This window comes from Etheostoma cragini, chromosome 2, assembly GCF_013103735.1.
Source record: "Etheostoma cragini isolate CJK2018 chromosome 2, CSU_Ecrag_1.0, whole genome shotgun sequence".
NCBI lineage: Eukaryota > Metazoa > Chordata > Actinopteri > Perciformes > Percidae > Etheostoma > Etheostoma cragini.
Genome location: NC_048408.1, coordinates 872,639 through 890,247, shown reverse-complemented (window position 1 = coordinate 890,247; position 17,609 = coordinate 872,639). Strand labels below are relative to the sequence as shown.

The 17,609-nt window shown below is 39.6% G+C and overlaps 3 protein-coding genes across 5 annotated transcripts in view; all 3 read right to left on the bottom strand.

Moving 5' to 3' along the window:
* Positions 1–1,037: 1,037 nt before the first annotated feature.
* On the bottom strand, positions 1,038–9,489 carry LOC117957514 (T-cell surface glycoprotein CD5). Of its 2 annotated transcripts, XM_034893323.1 has the most exons (7): positions 9,210–9,479; positions 9,042–9,050; positions 4,351–4,748; positions 3,871–4,002; positions 2,731–2,781; positions 2,412–2,477; positions 1,038–1,810 (listed from the first exon to the last, which is right to left on the bottom strand). In XM_034893323.1, exons 1-7 carry the CDS (start codon positions 9,263–9,265, stop codon positions 1,740–1,742), a joined length of 783 nt encoding a protein of 260 aa, XP_034749214.1. In that variant the 5' UTR covers positions 9,266–9,479; the 3' UTR covers positions 1,038–1,739. The 2 variants fall into 2 exon arrangements, with proteins under 2 accessions (XP_034749214.1, XP_034749222.1); XM_034893331.1 differs by lacking the exon at positions 2,412–2,477 and having other exon boundaries at positions 9,210–9,489.
* si:dkey-9i23.16 (uncharacterized protein LOC571915 homolog) overlaps positions 3,828–17,609 on the bottom strand; it is a 31,243-nt gene continuing 17,461 nt past the window's right edge. For both annotated transcript variants that reach the window (XM_034893267.1, XM_034893250.1), the window contains exon 7: positions 3,828–3,865. The gene's annotated coding sequence lies outside the window, so the exon portion shown is untranslated. The remainder of the gene's footprint in view (positions 3,866–17,609) is intronic.
* Positions 11,654–17,609, bottom strand: part of vps37c (VPS37C subunit of ESCRT-I) — a 12,422-nt gene continuing 6,466 nt past the window's right edge. The window contains exons 6-7 of the mRNA XM_034860944.1: positions 14,954–15,026; positions 11,654–11,783 (exon numbers count right to left, since the gene is read on the bottom strand). Of these exons, the coding sequence (XP_034716835.1) occupies positions 11,654–11,783; positions 14,954–15,026 (203 nt within the window). The remainder of the gene's footprint in view (positions 11,784–14,953; positions 15,027–17,609) is intronic.

The window sequence follows — 17,609 nt, the reverse complement described above, 5'->3', positions numbered from 1 at the left end:
TGCTTTGGGTATTTTGGTTGGTGTGAATGTTTTTTGAGTTTTACCGTGCGACCCTGTGGACTACTAACCTGACCGAGGACCTTAACTGACAACCTAAACCACCCAAGGGGCCAATCATGGACCAGGTAATGGGCGTGCACCACTGGGGCAGAAACCAGGAAATACACAGAAAAAAAAAAAAAAGAGCGGACACAAACGAGAGAAAGTTCCTTAATTCTAGCCGAGGTCACACATTGCGATCAACTAGAGAAAGAAACTAGAGAGAAACCCTAGCAGAAAACAAGGAGGAAAAAGCCATATGGTGACTGGGATAGAGGGGGAAGATAAACAGGTTACGACAGAAATAACACAAACAGGAAGTTGGTGTCAACGGCAGAGGAAACCACATCTCTGCACTTAGTAACCATCTTCTCTCTCTCTCCTCCTCTTCTTGGTCTCTCTGTCTCCTCCAAAATCTACATTTTCCACTCACCTACTTCAAAGACACCAAATCAGGTCAAACACAACTCGGATCCTTTAACTCAAAGCTAAAGCTTGACAGTATTAATTCAATTCAATTTTATTCATAGGATCAATTCATGACAAGGGTTATGAAAATGAGTAACACTGAAAAACAGAGGAAATGGATCACTAGAAATAGGTAAGACATCCAAACAACAAAAGAAATACAACTTATGTCACAATGTCGTCACAAAATAACGTCTGAATAAAGGAATATTCCAACATTTTGGAACCTTTGAGATCTTCTCAGTGTGATCACTGTTCTGTACAGAGTTAGGTCCGCAGTGCGTTTCCTCTTTGTTAGCATAGAAACAGGAAGGAGGAAACTGCTAGCATAGCATAAAGTGGAAAATGTACCCTCTAACTACTCCAGAGCTGTCTGATATTGTAGCTTGTTAGCTAAGAGGCTAGTCTCCGATCTATCCAAGAGTCAACACCCCCCAAAGACTGTGCCTTGGATGAAGGCCCACTGCATGCCAACCCAACACCATCCCCCTCCCATTGGGCCAGAAAGCGACGCGGGGTCAGGTGCTGGATTGGGACTCTTGGCGTTACTATTTGACGCTCTCGGGACTAGCGTCTAGCTGTTTTGGCGTCTCATTAAGTCGCGCTGGGTCGGGACGCATGGTATCTGTTTTTGACGCTCTGGGTGGGGACGTACGAGACAGTTATGGTTAGGAGAAGATCGTGAGTGGGGTCAAAAGATGGACGTTTCAGCGACATTTTGGTCTACTACTCTCTACCGTTGTCTCTCTTAATACTACGTTATACAGATTTTTGGCCAACCACTTCGCCCAGCTGTCATTCAACAAGTAGCTCCAATGCTAACCGCTAAAAGCAGAATCTACGAGTACAATGTACTGTAATGGTGGCTGATAAGTGGTTTTACTTTAAAGGGTCTGTTAAATTATCACATCTTAGTATTACTTCAGTCAGCTTGACATGATTTGTTCTGCGCTACTTTACGGTTTCAGGGCTGAAAAAGTTGAGTTTAGATATCAAAACTATACATTGACGGTGTAACTACTGACTGATATAGCTGAAGTTTTAGTACGTGATGCATAAAAAGCTGATATAGCAAGAGGTGAACGATCAGTTTTATATCACCCTGAATAAGTTCTTGATAAGTTCTATCTGGACAAACAGAGGTGCTGTTAAATTAGCACATGTGTTTGACCCATTTTAAAGATGGTGGTGATGATGATGATGATGAGGATGATGCAGGAGGAGCAGGCGTTTCAGAGGTTATAATCACTGTTCCTGTTGGATGAAGGCTCTCTGCTGTCACTGACGGCCAGTCGCTCCAGAGCTGATTGGACGACACAAAGGGATTTAAACCAATAGAACGACTGGAGGCTGGAGGAGCGTTATATGACTGGATGGTTAGTGTAACGTGGGTTTAAGTGTGTGTGTGTGTGTGCGTACACGTGTGTGTCTGTCTGTCTGACTGTGTGTGTGTGTCTGTCTGTCTGTGTGTGTGTGTGTGTGTGTCTGTCTGTCTGTCAGTCTGTGTGTCTGTCTGCCTGTCTGCCTGTCTATCTGTTTTTGTGTGTGTGTGTGTGTATGTGTGTGTGTGTGTGTGTGTGTGTGTGTGTGTGTGTGTGTGTGTCTGTCTGTCTGTCTGTCTGTCTGTCTGTCTGTCTGTGTGTCTGTTTGTGTGTGTGTGTGTGTGTGTGTGTGTGTCTGTCTGGGTGTCTGTCTGTCTGACTGTGTGTGTGTGTGTGTGTGTGTGTGTCTGTCTGACTGTGTGTGTGTCTGTTTGGGTGTGTGTGTGTGTGTGTGTGTGTGTGTGTGTGTCTGTCTGTCTGTCTGTGTGTCTGTTTGGGTGTGTGTGTGTGTGTGTGTGTGTGTGTGTGTGTGTCTGTCTGACTGTGTGTGTGTGTGTGTGTGTGTGTGTGTGTGTGTAATACCAGGGTAGGACAGTCTCTTCTCTGCATCAATGCTTTTAACTGCAGTTTTTCCTCGATGGTAAGACACTGAGACAGAGACATGGACAGGTGACAGACTAACTTTAGGACACATTGAAGTTCAGTGTGTGTGTGTGTGTGTGTGTGTGTGTGTGTGTGTGTGTTGATGGTGATGAAGGAGTAAAAATGGATCTCTTTGCACAGCAAAGAAGATAGATCAGTAGCTGGATAAATACACAATCAAATGTAGACATTATTATTTCCCTCAGTAGCCTCATGTACAGTGTATGTGTGTGTGTGTGTGTGTGCTTGCGCGACTCACCACTGTGACTCTGTGTAGGTCCGACCCAGCGATTCTGCCTCTTCTCTGAAACTGAAAAGCAACAGAGCAACCAAAGCGTTGAACACGCATGTAGACGCTGCAGGGATCCTTCAGAGAACTGCCAGCTGGAGATTTCATTCAGTCTCAAAGTCCCAATCAACTCTACGTGCTTCTGTTTTTGTGAAATATGGTGAAACAGGCTCTTGGCTGCATGGACTTATACATACGACACGTTGCATGTTGCAAAAAATCACACCTTTTACTCAAAGTGGGAATGTTGCAGGGCATCGTGTATGTACAGTACATATCGCTAAATATAAGAATTTTCAGATCAGTATTAGGTCACTAAGTACTCATTCCACACAAATGTGTGTGTGTGTGTGTGTGGTCTCGTTTAACCCTCATGTTGTCCTCGGGTCAAACTGACCCGTTTTCCTTTGTCAATGTTCTTTTTAATTTCCCAAAATAACATGAGTGATTCCACATTCTTTGGCGAGTACAAATCTTTTTGGGGGGCATCTTGTTCAGTTTAATATATTATAAAAAAAAAAGGAAGTGGTTTTGAAATAGTATTAAGTAAAAGTTGACATATTCCAGTCTTATCCATCAACATCCATTCTCTTAATTTTAGTCTCAATAATTCCTACTCTATGCTTTTCTAACTCAAACATTAGGTATAATTTCCTCTAAATGAGGTTTATTGACCATAAGTTCCAAAAATAAAAGTTTAGTAAAACTAAAAAGTGACAAAAGTGTTGAGAAAAGGGACAAAAACATAAGAAAAAGTTTAAAAAAACATAGATAAAAAGTGTAAACGAGTGTTTTTAATTTTGACGGGAAGAAAACAAGAGGGTTAACTATATTCGTGGGGTCCAAAAACCGGGAGTCCAGTATACTTGTGGGGACCAGACCGCTTTGTGGGGTCAAAATGCTGGACCGACAACTTTAAAGGGCTGTTTGAGGGTTAAGACTGGGTTTTAGGATTAGGGTTAGAATTGAGTTATGGTCAGGGGGAGGGTTAGGGTTAAGGTTAGGGTAACGGGCGAGGGAATGCATTATGTCAATGATGAGTCCCCACAAAGATAGTAGCACAAACCCGTGTGTGTGTGTGTGTGTGTGTGTGTGTGTGTGTGTACTCACATCTCTTCTGCAGGGCTTTGACGGTGGGTCTGGTGAAGCGTATCAGCATCAGAAGCAGCAAGACGCAGCAGAGCAAAGCTGTTACCACTTTGTAGGCCCGGAGCTGTCCCTGGCCTACATCTACATCTACATCTACAACTACACACACACACACACACACACACACGTAGATGTATTAGCCATTTAGTTTCCACTAGCGTAGTAAAAATTTAAAATTAAGATATCTGTGAAACGAGTTTGACAAATATATTTTCACATTAAATTAAATTATCAATATCAGCGATTCCTATTTCACACAAAAAAACAAACAATTACAGATGTCTAAATACACCTGTCACTGGTGGACATGTCATTTCACACTACAGATATCAATTATTGTACTACAGTACCCTTTGCTCGACGTTTTAATGACTAAAGGCCGCCGAGTATAAAATGTCAAACCACAACAGGACACACACACACACATCCACAATGACACACCTTTGCATTGGACCTTCAGTGTGAGACAGCCGTTGTGCTCTTCTGCGCCCCTCGCTGTGATGTTATAACCTTTCGGCGTGCCTCGGCCTTCAGGCAAGTGCAGCGGGTCTGCGCAGCCTCTTTGGTTCTTACAAACATTACTCAAAAGACTCCGGATGTGTGTTCCACTGGCGTGACAGACGGGCAGGGAGGAGATGGAGGAGATGGAGCGATGGATGAGGCTCAGGTTTACATCTCCTTTACATGTCCCGTGCCATGTGACTGTGAGGAGGCCCAGGGCAGCCGCAGGGATGCTTGTGTTAGAGTCTGGGTTAGGGGTGGCTGCTGAAGGGCTGAGGGAGGTGGGGCTAGGTGTGCTGGCCTTGTAGAGGGAGGTAGACACAGTCATGTTTGGCTCAGTAGTGGACTGGCCTGATGCAGGGGGACAGAGATCAGTTAACAGTTTGGAGAACAACACATTGGCCTACATCAGTATCAAACCAGTATTCAATTAACCCTCATGTTGTCCTCATGTTGTCCTCATGTTGTCCTATATCAGTGTTCTTTTTAATTCCCCAAAATAACATGATTGATTCCTCACAACGCTCTTTGCCAAGTACAAATCTCTACTTTCATTAATTTTAGGGCGTCTTATTCAATTTTATAGCATTTAAAAAAAAAAATGGAAGTGTTTTTGAAATATTATTGAGTAAAAGTTGACATATTCCAGTCTGTGATTATCATCAACATCCATTCCTTTAATTTTAGTCTCAATAATTCATAATTTCTGCTTTTCTAACTTAAACGTTAGGTATAATTTCCCATAAATGAGGTTTATTGACCATAAATTCAAAAAATAACTGTAAAACTAAAATTAATAAGTTAGTGTTAGGCAGTGTTGAAAATGTTTAAAAAAGTGACAAGTATTGAAAAAAACGTCAAAAGTGTAGAAAAAAGGGACAAACAAGTAAGAAAAAGGTAAAAACATTGATAAAAAAGTGTCAACAAAAGTGTCCTGGATGTCCAAACCTGCTGGGTCCAACTGTGTGTGAAATCAGAACTTTACATTGGACAGTTTAAGGTTGACTAATTCAGGAAAAAGTCTCTCAACGTTGTCCTATTGCTGTCTCCGAGTTACTTGCAATATGTCTATGTACTCACAGCGGGTACATTTGAAATGCAGTACTTTCTAGCTTCTTGGAGAGTGTGTGCACCCCAAGAGGAAAGAACGACGCTAGAGAGAGAAAGGACAGTGCTGTTAATTATTATTACTATAACGGCCACTGTTATCATAACAATTGCTATAGTTATTATGAATCATATTTTGCCATAACTGTACATCAGTGTCAGTGGCAGATGGCTGCCCACCAAGAGCCAGTTGAATCAACACCGTTTTAATCCCAGTCTGAAAGATGTTTACATGTGAACTTGTGTGCAGCTACATTTGGGCTGGTGGCTTTTCTAAACTAGAGATTGGACCCTCTGGGTGTCGTGGGTAAACGGGGGTGACGGTGGATTCCCGTCAGTCGTGTCTTAGTTGTGCGTTCCAACAAACACACTTACAAACTTCGCGGGTGTCAGTGTTTGTGTTTCAATTTACCGTAAAAAAAACCAAGGCCCAATTTTTTGGATGCCGATTTTAATGCATTCTGAGCAGATTAACAAATGGAATCATCAAACAAGTCAGATTCATTCTCATTTAATTCAAAAGTTTAAATAATGATAGACTTTAGTTTAATATAATAGGCCTATTATTGATGTTTGGTCCTCCCAAGTATTGATCCATGATCATTGGGGCTGTAACAATCCAATACAATTTTATTTTTTCCTCAGTAATACAAAAACATTTCTGCAACATGTCATCGTTTTGTCACTGATTACATCCCAGTTTGTAACACATTTATACAACAGAGACCTTATTTAATGATATTGATTGATTTCAAGATTGATCGATCCAACACAAAGATTCTATTGTACCTTAAAATAATGTTTCCTAAATCGTCTCAGTGGTTCATTAACTTGTTGGAATGAGACACAAGAATAATGGTAATTGTAACAGTAATGGACAATTACGCTCCCAACCTTTAGGGTGAACAAAGAGGAAAAGTGCTTTGGTGCCTACTGACAAGTAGCTAATGCTAATGCTAATGTAATTCTTGGGGGTCTCTCACATGCTCATTTGTATTTAGTATGATTGTTTTGATCACGGTTAACAACTCTGGGCTAACCCACAAATTCTTTGGTAACATTAACTGTACAGATAGACGACTAATCTAATGGTAATTTAGCTAGCTAGCTAGTACACCCCTGTCTTCTGCCTCAGCATTGACAACAGCCCCGGGAACACATCCACAGTCAGTCCCCAGCCAGCTAGCAACCATCCACTATCATTACAGCCCCGGCCCGGGGACACATCCACAGTCGGCCCCCAGCCAGCTAGCAACCATCCACTATCATTACAGCCCCGGGGACACATCCACAGTCGGCCCCCAGCCAGCTAGCAGCCATCCACTATCATTGCAGCCCCGGGGACACATCCACAGTCGGCCCCCAGCCAGCTAGCAACCATCCACTATCATTACAGCCCCGGCCCGCGGACACACCCACAGTCGGCCCCCAGCCAGCTAGCAACCATCCACTATCATTACAGCCCCGGCCCGGGGACACACCCACAGTCGGCCCCCAGCCAGCTAGCAACCATCCACCAACATTACAGCCCCGGCCCGTGGACACATCCACAGTTGGCCCCCAGCCAGCTAGCAACCATCCACTATCATTACAGCCCCGGCCCGGTGACACATCCACAGTCGGCCCCCAGCCAGCTAGCAATCATCCACTATCGTCACAGCACTGGCCCGGGGACACATCCATAGTCGGCCCCCAGCCAGCTAGCAACCATTCTCTATCCCCCGGGACACATCCACAGTCGGCCCCCAGTCAGCTAGCCATCATAATGCTGCCACTGTCAGTCCTTTAGAGTTCCCAGAGCTCTCCACGGCTGTTCACACGCAAACACGGAGGAAACACGGTATAGAAAGTAACTTTGAGATAATAAAATATGCTCCAGGATGAGTTTTCCACATACACACACATTGTGGCAGCCATTCATTTAAAATAAAACTGTTGTTGTTGCATTTCACTTGGAGTACCCTTAGTTTTTGTGCATTTTGTCGACCTGTTGCAACTCACCCAAGTAGTGGGGTAGGTTGTAAGAAAGGACCACCTTGTATTTCTCATCATTTCACAAAGTCTATCATATAGTTGAAAAAATTTTAATTGTTGGCTACTTTGTCTAAAAGTGTCCTAAAAACAGAGGTAGTTTTAGGTCCAGCCATTCCTGGTCTCCCCTACTGGGCAGACTTGTCATGTTTCCCTCTGGGCCCAAGTTAAAGTTTTTATGTTACAAATGCATTTGATGCGGAAATGAGTTATTTAGGCTCTTAATATTGTTTATGGTCCTCTGGGTTGATAGAGTGTTCCTACAGCAGACAGTAGGACTTGTCCTGGCAGACTGTTGGAGCTTTTCTTCCTTTGACAGGTTTCTGATGCAGGCTGGAGATGCCTCTGACCGTCTCAGTGTCGTGGTACTCAAGAGCAATTAATAACGTTGCTAGCTAGCTTTCCCTAATTCACACTTAGTTGAGACGCAGACCAAGACCAAGACCAATTTTTAAAGGTTCCCGTCTCGGAACCGACCGCAATTTTCTTGTCTCTGTCTCAAGTGTAAGTGACACTAGCGAAGCTAGCTAGCTAGCTAACGTTATCAATCTCCCAATCTTTCAGCTCAATTAAGGAATGACTCGGGTTAGCTCTTTCCCTTTGTTATCGTGCCATGCAGTGTAGGACTCGCACTGGCCTGGTCTTGGTCTTGTCTCGGTCTCCATACCCTCTGGTCTCGGTTTACAACACTGCCGTCTCTGACAGCAAATAAATTCAACAGAGACATAATGTCTACAAGGAAACACTTAGTGTGTCTGCACAGTAAAAATGCGCTAACAGCGTAGCTTGAAATGATTTAAAAATACAACAGTGTTATTAGCATACACCGTTGAACGCTAACATTAAAAGCAAAAACCTATTTGTAAAATGTCACATGTTGATTTAATTCGACAGCAGACTTCACCTTTCTAAATTATTGCTAAATCTACTTAATTTCCAGATCTAGTGAATGACTCATATTAGATTTAGATTTAGCACAACTCTTCTGGTGATTTTACAACCAAAGCGGACATTGGTCAGTAGAACAGATGACAAAACGTTGTACTACACAATCAACACCAAAGTTAGCTTTGACATAGTCCAGTGTAATTATGTTAACATACGGTTAGCTGCTGCTGCGCTACGGTTAGCTGCTGCTGTGCTACGGTTAGCTGCTGCTAAATTTGAGACATTTTGACTTTCTGGAAAATATCTGTTAAATTTATTGTAAGGATCCCTGTTAGCTGACGCCTAGAACGGCAGTTAACTTCCTGGGGTGCAAAACAACATTAAATCAGACAATATTAAAACTTTTCACGTACATGAACAAAAAAAATATAAAATATCTACGTAAGAAACAACTTAACAAGCAAAACAGCCAAACTAGAATACATATCTTGAAAACCTATTTCTTTGGAAAATATCTGGAATGGAAAGTTCTTCATGCAAAAATTAGTCCATATTGTTTTTTTCTCTCATAACTTTATTTTTTGTTGTGTAGTGGAAATATTTGAAAAGATGTTCTTTGTTTTCTGTCATGTTGCTGAAGTAGCGTTGAGTGGTAGCGAAGAGTTGAAGCCCAGCCTCTGGTTGGGTTAATTCTAATATTATACCAAAGCAGTTTATCTGCCTGCATAATATATTTTTCATATATTTTTTTATTCCCACAAAAAAAAGTGAACTTACCTGCAGCGATGAGTAAAAGAGTTGACAAGGTCACCACAACCTTGAGGTCCATCCCAGAAACAATGAACGAGTAGAGGAAGAAGACGGAGGGACAGGGAGGAGAACAGACGCCACAAATCAGATCAAGACGGCGACGACAGAAAAACAGATGAGAAAGGAAACAGTGCAGAGGTGTAAAACTCCTCTCTCTCTCTCTCTCTCTTTCTGTCTCCCTCTCTCTCTCTCTCTACATACAGTGAATCACTCCATCCCTGGCCTGTTGCTGCTGCAAAAGTGCAGATTTCCTCTGTTCAAAGCGAGCTCGCAGAAAAGAGAGAGAGGGGGAGGGGGGAATAAGAAATGATGATAAGAAGGGAGGAAGGAGGAAGAGGTGAAGGGAAGGTTGACATGACTCTCGTGAACTAAATGTTCTTTTTTCACCAGGTTTGTGAGTCACAAGCCTCTGTAAGTGGCTGAGTACCCGAGTACAGCCGGGCCGAGTGGGATTAAGCAAATGAATAATCACACTGGAAAATGAATATAATAAAACCGGATACGTCATACAATAATTCACTCTGACATGTCGAGAAACACCACTTTGAGTGCTTTTGATAATAAGATTGACCGTCAACACACGTTGTAGTGCCCAGAAAATAGTTCTACTCCAATAAGTGGATTATAGTTTGGTTATAAATAGCCAATTTAAAGTGAATTTTATGGCAAAGGTTGCTGTGTAACTGTTGGAAGATACACTGTCAAACTACTACAACTGCTAGTACTACTCTGTGTTTCATATGGAAATATTCAACACACGCTTCCCCCAAAATCTAGCTGACATATGACATACTCTATGGAGCTGACTACTGTACTAAAAAGAATGGTTTTACACAATTGTATTATTTTTGTTTTACATTTTGTGTTATGGAGCAAATACACATATATAAATATATATTTAAATATATAAATAGTATACTGTATATATTTCATTATGTGTTGTGTAGTTTAGATCTATTTATATATATATACAGTATATGTTATGTGTTATGCAGTTTAGATCTATATATATATATATATATATATATGTTATGTGTTATGTAGTTCAGACATATATGTATATACTTATATACACACACATATACAGTATACATACAGTATGTACATATACAAACTCATGTTATTTAAATTTCAAATAATTATATTAATTACATATATTTACAGTATGAAAACATCTTTGTTAAAGATATCGTTATTCGCCCAATGCTTTTTATTATTTCATATCTTCTCTTAAAGTCCATCTTCTGAAATGGCTCACAGCACACGACCAGACATGAAGGACATCAACGATGTCTCTCTCTGTGCCCCTGTGTGTCCACCTCTCTGTGTCCCTGGGTGTCCAACTGTCCGTGTCCCTTTGTGTCCAACTGTCTGGGTCCCTGTGTGTCTAACTCTCTGTGTCCCTGTTAGTCCAACTGTCTGTGTCCCTGTTTGTCCAACTCTTTGTACACCGAAGAACAACAGAGAAATCAACATTTAACGACAATAAATTATACATAAATATATGTATATATATTTTTAGTGTATACTATATATCTTTTAGTAGTACACACCACACACACAATATATGTAGAGTATATATACATATATATATATATACTACATATATAGTATATATTTGTATTTTCAGTGTTGTACACCTTATATATGAATATATTTATATATTAAGTTATATACATATAGTGTATATAAAATATTTAAATACATGTTTTGTAAATTTTAAACAGTATATATATAGATTTATTGAAATGCATTCGAAAATAATTAACCATTTTTTCATACTGTAAATAGATCTCAATCAACTTAAGTCTTTATATATACACTGTATTTTTTATATATAAATATATATGAATCAAATCATATACATACTGTATATACATATCTATATATACTGTATATAAACTGTATGTGTGTGTATACGTTTTCCTTTCTTAAATGTTTTTATTGGATGTACATTATATAAAATACATATTCTGTAAAAATATAGTTTGGTGTGGCAAAAATAATTATAAATAATACAATGAAGCTTTTCCCTTTCTGATTTATACTGCCTGGTTATATGTAGGTGTAGTAAAAACTGTATATTTGTGTTTGTATTGGTATTTTATATGAAAATAACATGTGTATATACAGGTGTGCAATATTAACCGTATGTAATACACACTAAGGATGTCAGTAGTATTCAGTATAGAAGAGGAGTCTGAAAGTTAGATGACACGTCCCGCTGTAGATTCCAAAGCATATGAATAATAATGTTAATGTTAATAAAGGTGCCATGATGACAAGCTTTCAAATTCAGAACACACTCATTCATTCACAGCAGTGAAATATCTTCTCCTCCTGACTCATCAGCGCTCCACTCCTTCACCTCCGCCACTCTCGGTTTTTCTCATCCTCCGCCTCTGGTTTACGGCGCCGTAGAGGCAACAAAAGCCCCGGCGACTTTCACCTCCCCCTCCTCTGTGCTCGGCACGGCGGTTCCCAGGACCCGGAGGCTGCTCGGCTCATCAGCACTGGAAACGGTGAGGTCTGCATCCCTTCACACCACACACACATTCATCCTTAAATCCATCCAGTACAGGCAGGACCTCCCAGATCCATTTCACAATATTGAATTATTTCTTCAGATATTCACTCAACTAGGCAAAACAATTTCCATTTGCCTATTTGTCGTACATAAAGACATCTATTTCATTTTTATTGTTATTTTTTTACCAGATATAGACGTCCGCTGCTGTGGAATTCATTGAATATGCCACCAAAGCAGGTCCTTATGATAATTATGTTGATTGTATTTCTGGTGGGACTCAAAGGATTGTATATTCTTGCTTATCTGTGTCTAATTACCTGATATATTTTTACATCATGTGTATGTGTACTTCTCTCCCGTCCTGCAGTAAACCCTCGTGTTGTCTTCCTGTCCGTTGAAAATCAGCACTTTTGTTGAGGTTTTTAATCAATGTTTTTAAGTTTTTCTTACACTTTTGGCCCTTTTTTCAACACTTTTGTCACGTTTTTTGAAAACACTACGTCACACTAACTTATTAACTTTAGTTTTACAGTTAGTTTTGGAATCATCATACCTATTGTTTGAGTTAGAAAAGCGGAAATTAGGAATTATTTTGACAAAAATTAAAGGAATGGATGTTGATAGATAATAACAGACTGGAATATATCAACTTTTACTCAATACTATTTCAAAAACACTTCAATTTGTTTCTCCAAATGCTATAAAATTGAATAAGACGCCCCAAAATTAATGAAAGTAGAGATGTGTACTTGCCAAAGAGCGCTGTGTGGAATCAATCATGTTATTTTGGGGAATTAAAAAGAACATTCATACAGGAAAAGGGGTCAATGCGACCCGAGGACAACATGATGGTTAAAATAAACTGAATCTCTGCTACTAATATAATCTGACCAACATTCTGCTCATCATTTATAACTGACATTCATATTTAACATCAGAGAAAACACTTTGAGGTGTCGCCTGCATGCGTTTTCTTTTTTCACGCTCATTTCGGAGAGATGATGAAAACGACCAAAAGAAGGCCATTAAGAAAGAAAGAAAGAAAGAAAGAAATAAATAAAGAAAGAAAGAAAGAAAGAAAGAAAGAAAGACATTTGTACCGAGTAGGGTCTGGGGTGCAAGAACTTCTCTGTGGTCACAAGACAAAACCAAAAATGAACGTTTGGATGAAAGTGTGTAGTTTTACCTCTCCAGACCGGTCATATCAAACCATGTGCCGGCCTCTCTCTGATTCTCTGAGTCATGCATCCTTTGATAGGATTCTTTATAGTCAAGGACAACATGTAGGAAGACAGAAACATTCCAGTGTGTTCCATTCTGGTGTAAAATCTCAAACAAAAACACTTTTGTGGATAATTATTTACCAAGTGTCGGCGCTGCTGTGTGTGAGTTATCTTATTTTAAGCTGAGTATTTTTCCTTGAATTTTGCCGATTTTATTCCGTAACAATAATCATAATTACAGGAGTTATACTAATTTGTTTGAGCTGAACAAATTACCTGATTGATCAGGTGATCAATCAGGTGATCAATCAGGTAGTTTATTGGTAATGAATGTACAATTATATATTCTGGGTACACACCAAAGTATCTGCTAGAGGAAGTGAGAAAATATGTTGGCTTTCTAATTTGGGTTAAATTACCCTTCATCAAGCTATATCACATGGTCCATCTGATCTTAATTATTGAATATTTGAACGAGTCAATCCCATTGTATAGATGGATTATTGTAAAGGAGAATAAGGCTTCTTGTGGGTTTTAGGCCACAGTATTTTTTATTTATATTCATATTTACAGCCACGGCTATTCCTGAATGATTAGAACTTTTGTATTTAAGAATCAATAAACTTTATTTATTTTGAATTACTGACACCTTTACTGTGAGGTTTATCAGGACTAATGCCACAATTAGGTATGCACCAAAAAGAAAATCCATGTTTGAAGTTGAAACCGAATATAATGAAAAACTTGGCCGAACACGTTATTTTTGCATTTCTTTACATTTATTTTTCCCAATTGTTTCACAATTTTCAAAGAAAAAATCAATTTACAAAATGACAAATTAAAAATATATACAGTATACATAAATATATTTATTATATAATTAATAGTCTAATATGTATGACATGGTGCTTAGCCACTGGGGGACCATAGGCAGGCTGGGGGAACTCATATTAATGTTAAAGTGAAATTTTCATGCCATGTGACATTTAACACTGAAAATCCTAACAGACAACAAAGCACAATATAACTTAAATAAAATATAAAACAACTACTCCTAGAAGTATAATTTCTTCAAAAACTTACTTAAGTAAATGTAACTCGTTACTACCCCCCTTTGGTCAGGGCCGGCATGAAGTATGATCATCAATAAGATTGTGTATCAGCAACTGAAATGATATCTTACAGATATTTATGATCAATTCTAATCTTGTTTCTGTATCTCATGGCACAGAAACCCCTATTTTAATAGTTGTTAATGACGTGAGGATCAACAGGGACAATAAAAGAGCCAAAGTCCTAATACTACTCGACCTAAGCTCTGCACTTGGCACAGTGCATCATGGGATCCTGCTAAAAGGCTAAGAAAATGGGAGGGTCTATCACAAATTTGTGTGGGGTTCTGCAAGGCTCTATTCTGGGTCCTCCTCTATTTAACCTATATATGCTTGCCATGGCTACATCAAACACAACATCAGCTACCATAATTAATAAATAAACTACACGCAGTTTCTTGTCTCACTATCTTCTAAATTAACCCATAAATATAATAAAAGCAAAATTTCCTACATTTTGTTCTTATGCTATAAAATGAACAGCACTTTGAAATTGTGAAATGAAGACTCAGACCATTTTGATTTAGATCAACTTCTGTTTAATTAGTCACAACCCAAAAGAAGAGAAAGAAAACAAAAAAGGCTCTTTAACAATCTGCAGTCATCATTACCATCATATAATTATCACAATCAGAAGAACTGATCTATCCATCTGAATGCTATTTCCCTCTGGATAATATTTATTCTAGTCTATATTATATTACAACATCTCATTTGTGCTTCTTCTATAACACTGTCATTCTCTCTCCTTGGTACAAACTAGAATCATTCATGTCTTAAAGTTAAACAAAAGTGTGTCATGCTCAACAGTACTTCAGTTTCTTCATCTGAAGGGGAGTCACCTTGTTGTTGACTCAAAGCCAACTAAAGCAGCCAAACACTGGGCTGTGGCGCTGAGGAAAAACTCAGACTCCACTGAAACACACGTGATATACAAGTAAAGAGAATGATGTCAGCACCGAGGTGGAAGTACAGGACAGCAACATCATGTCCTGTGAGACAGTTGACATTAACTCTGGGCTTTTACATACACACATACATCATGAGGGACTAACACTCGGTCCCAGGAAACGTGTCTGAGCCAGACTGGGACGGCCTGAAGGTGTGTGCACTGGTGTGGCAGCAGCCACTTCCTTTATCACACAATCGCGTAAGGCTGCCTTCATAAAGGGTTTATACATAACTAATGGCTTATTAATGGTTAACTAATCATGTACTCATTTGTAATCATTGTACATATTTTGAGTTTGCAGGTTGAGCTTCTTGATTTGGTAATGATGCAGATCTGAAGGTTGATTTTCCTTTGCTAAATGTGCTTGGCTTTCATCAGGTCTACACGGCAGTACGTAAAGAATGTTGGTTGGTCCAGAGATCAGAGGACTGGTCCTGATAAATCCCTGAGCTAAGAGGACAAAAGAGTGTCTTGCTGGAGGATAAACAGACTAGATCTCATGTAAAGATTAGTTATACTACATATGTACACCCGCTAACTAGCTAACTGACAGGTTGAGCCGTTCAGATGAAGAGTAAAGAGTTAACAGGACATAGACGACACGTCTGACCTGACCAAGACGGAAGATTTTTAAATTATTATTTCACAAATATATTTTAATATAGACCACATCACAAAGGTAATGCCTAATGGCATTAGCTAGGTTAACATGACTCATTGTGCATGAATACTTTTAACTATTTTTTTTGTATTCCTTTATATTTTCAAAGGATTGGCAGTTAAGTTAAAGATATCGTTTGGGGAATAAGGATATAGCTCATGATGCTACAATGAATTTGTTTCCATAATTCATAGCTCTTAAAGGCAGGGTTGGTAATGTTGAAAAGCTAGCAAGAATTGAAAGTAGCATCGCTCCTGGGCTCCGTCTAATCACTGGTTCTTTCCAAGCAGAGCGTGAGGCAGTGATCGGTAGGCGTTTTTGCAGGATTACCTGGCTACAGATGTTTCCTAACAACCAATTTACACGTTACTAAGGTCTTAACTAGCTAGGACATTTTGGACGTTTTAATGGCGCAACCTGATTTAGTAAATCCTTAAGTTTGGAAGAAGTTAGCAGTTACATAGTAATAGATTTATGATCTGCTGCATTCTAGTTGCCATTTTTATGACTTTAAAGCTTTTCGAACTAATCTATGACGCATTAGTACATTATGTATTAACCATTATTAAAACCTTTAGTTACAGCCTGTAATGCTTTATAAAGGATGGCACCGGTGACCGCTGCTGTGCTAGCAGAGGGCACTTTAGCGGGTCACAATGACATCCGTGCACTTGGACGGGCCAAGGATCCCAGCCTTTATGCTACAACACTTCCTGTTGCAGTCTGGGCCTGTGATCAGAAGCGATCCATGACATGTGACATAAATATAAGTATATTCTGAAACCGCTGATTTGCCGTTTCAATCACGTCTGGTGGCTCTTTGCTGGAGAAAATTCTCGGGACAAATGTAAGCTGCTATTGTTCTATATAATACAGCACATACTCTAACCTCTGAATATGAAGAAACCATTGTGAACAGAACATGGGGCCCAACATTTGCAAATAAATATCTATGAGCACTCTTGGTACCAGAGATGTCATTGAGAAGACACCTAAAGGATTTAGATGGGTCCAATAAAGAGTACGAACGCTCGGACAACACAAGGACAGAAAACAAAAGGACAGTTACGAACAGTTCATGAATGTGAGGTGATAACGAACAGCCGAAACCAGGAACTCTAAACCAGCTTCTAAATATGAATAAAAACACAACTGCAGGAACAGTAACCATGGTGGTCTCTTAGTGTTGGAGTGGGCCCGTGGAGGTGCACTAACACTTCCTGCACGGTCACTTCTATTCAATTAGGACCTTGCAAATCAGTACTCCATTACATCTCCCTTTAATCAGTCCCTTGATCTGTTATTGGGGACTTAACAGCAGTACTGTGTTTTAGAGGCTGGGACCAATTTGGGTTCATTTCCATAACCTCTAGATCCAGCTCGGTGAGATGTCCAACACACCGGTGTGTGACAGTATTGGCACAAAGACACATTTTGATCCGGGCTCTGTTGGGGCGCTACATCAGCCAGAAAATGTTGAACTGTTAGTGACACTACTGGTTAAGGGCTGTTACATAGCTGAGAGGAGATGGAAAACATAAAACAGGATTAGTGTGATGAAATGTTAAGTTGCAGGATAAATGTGACGTCGCGGTTCGGTGGGGATCCCAAAAGTGTGATAGAATTTTAGAGAGGCGGTCTGTACTTCTTAAAGATCCTTACATGATATGACATCAATCACTTACATTGCATTTCCAATGATATCATTTACATTGATCCATCTGACAAACCTTTATCATTTTACCCCAATAAACTATGCACATGTGTGTTCTCACTGATAGTGAACTTATAGAAATAAAAGTATTTTCTTCTGGTAAATATTGTCAAGCTTCAGTTCATATGCAAGGAGCAGATATGGAGGAGGTGTATGCGTGTGTGTGTTTGT

Excerpts from the sequence above, each read along its gene's own strand:
- LOC117957514 (XM_034893323.1), bottom strand. The coding sequence starts at position 9,265 with ATGGACCTCAAGGTTGTGGTGACCTTGTCAACTCTTTTACTCATCGCT. Across the intron at positions 4,003-4,350 it reads ACTGAAGGTCCAATGCAAAG|ATGTAGATGTAGATGTAGGC; the intron begins GTGTGTCATTGT and ends GTGTAGTTGTAG. Across the intron at positions 2,478-2,730 it reads ACCTACACAGAGTCACAGTG|TGTCTTACCATCGAGGAAAA; the intron begins GTGAGTCGCGCA and ends TCTCTGTCTCAG.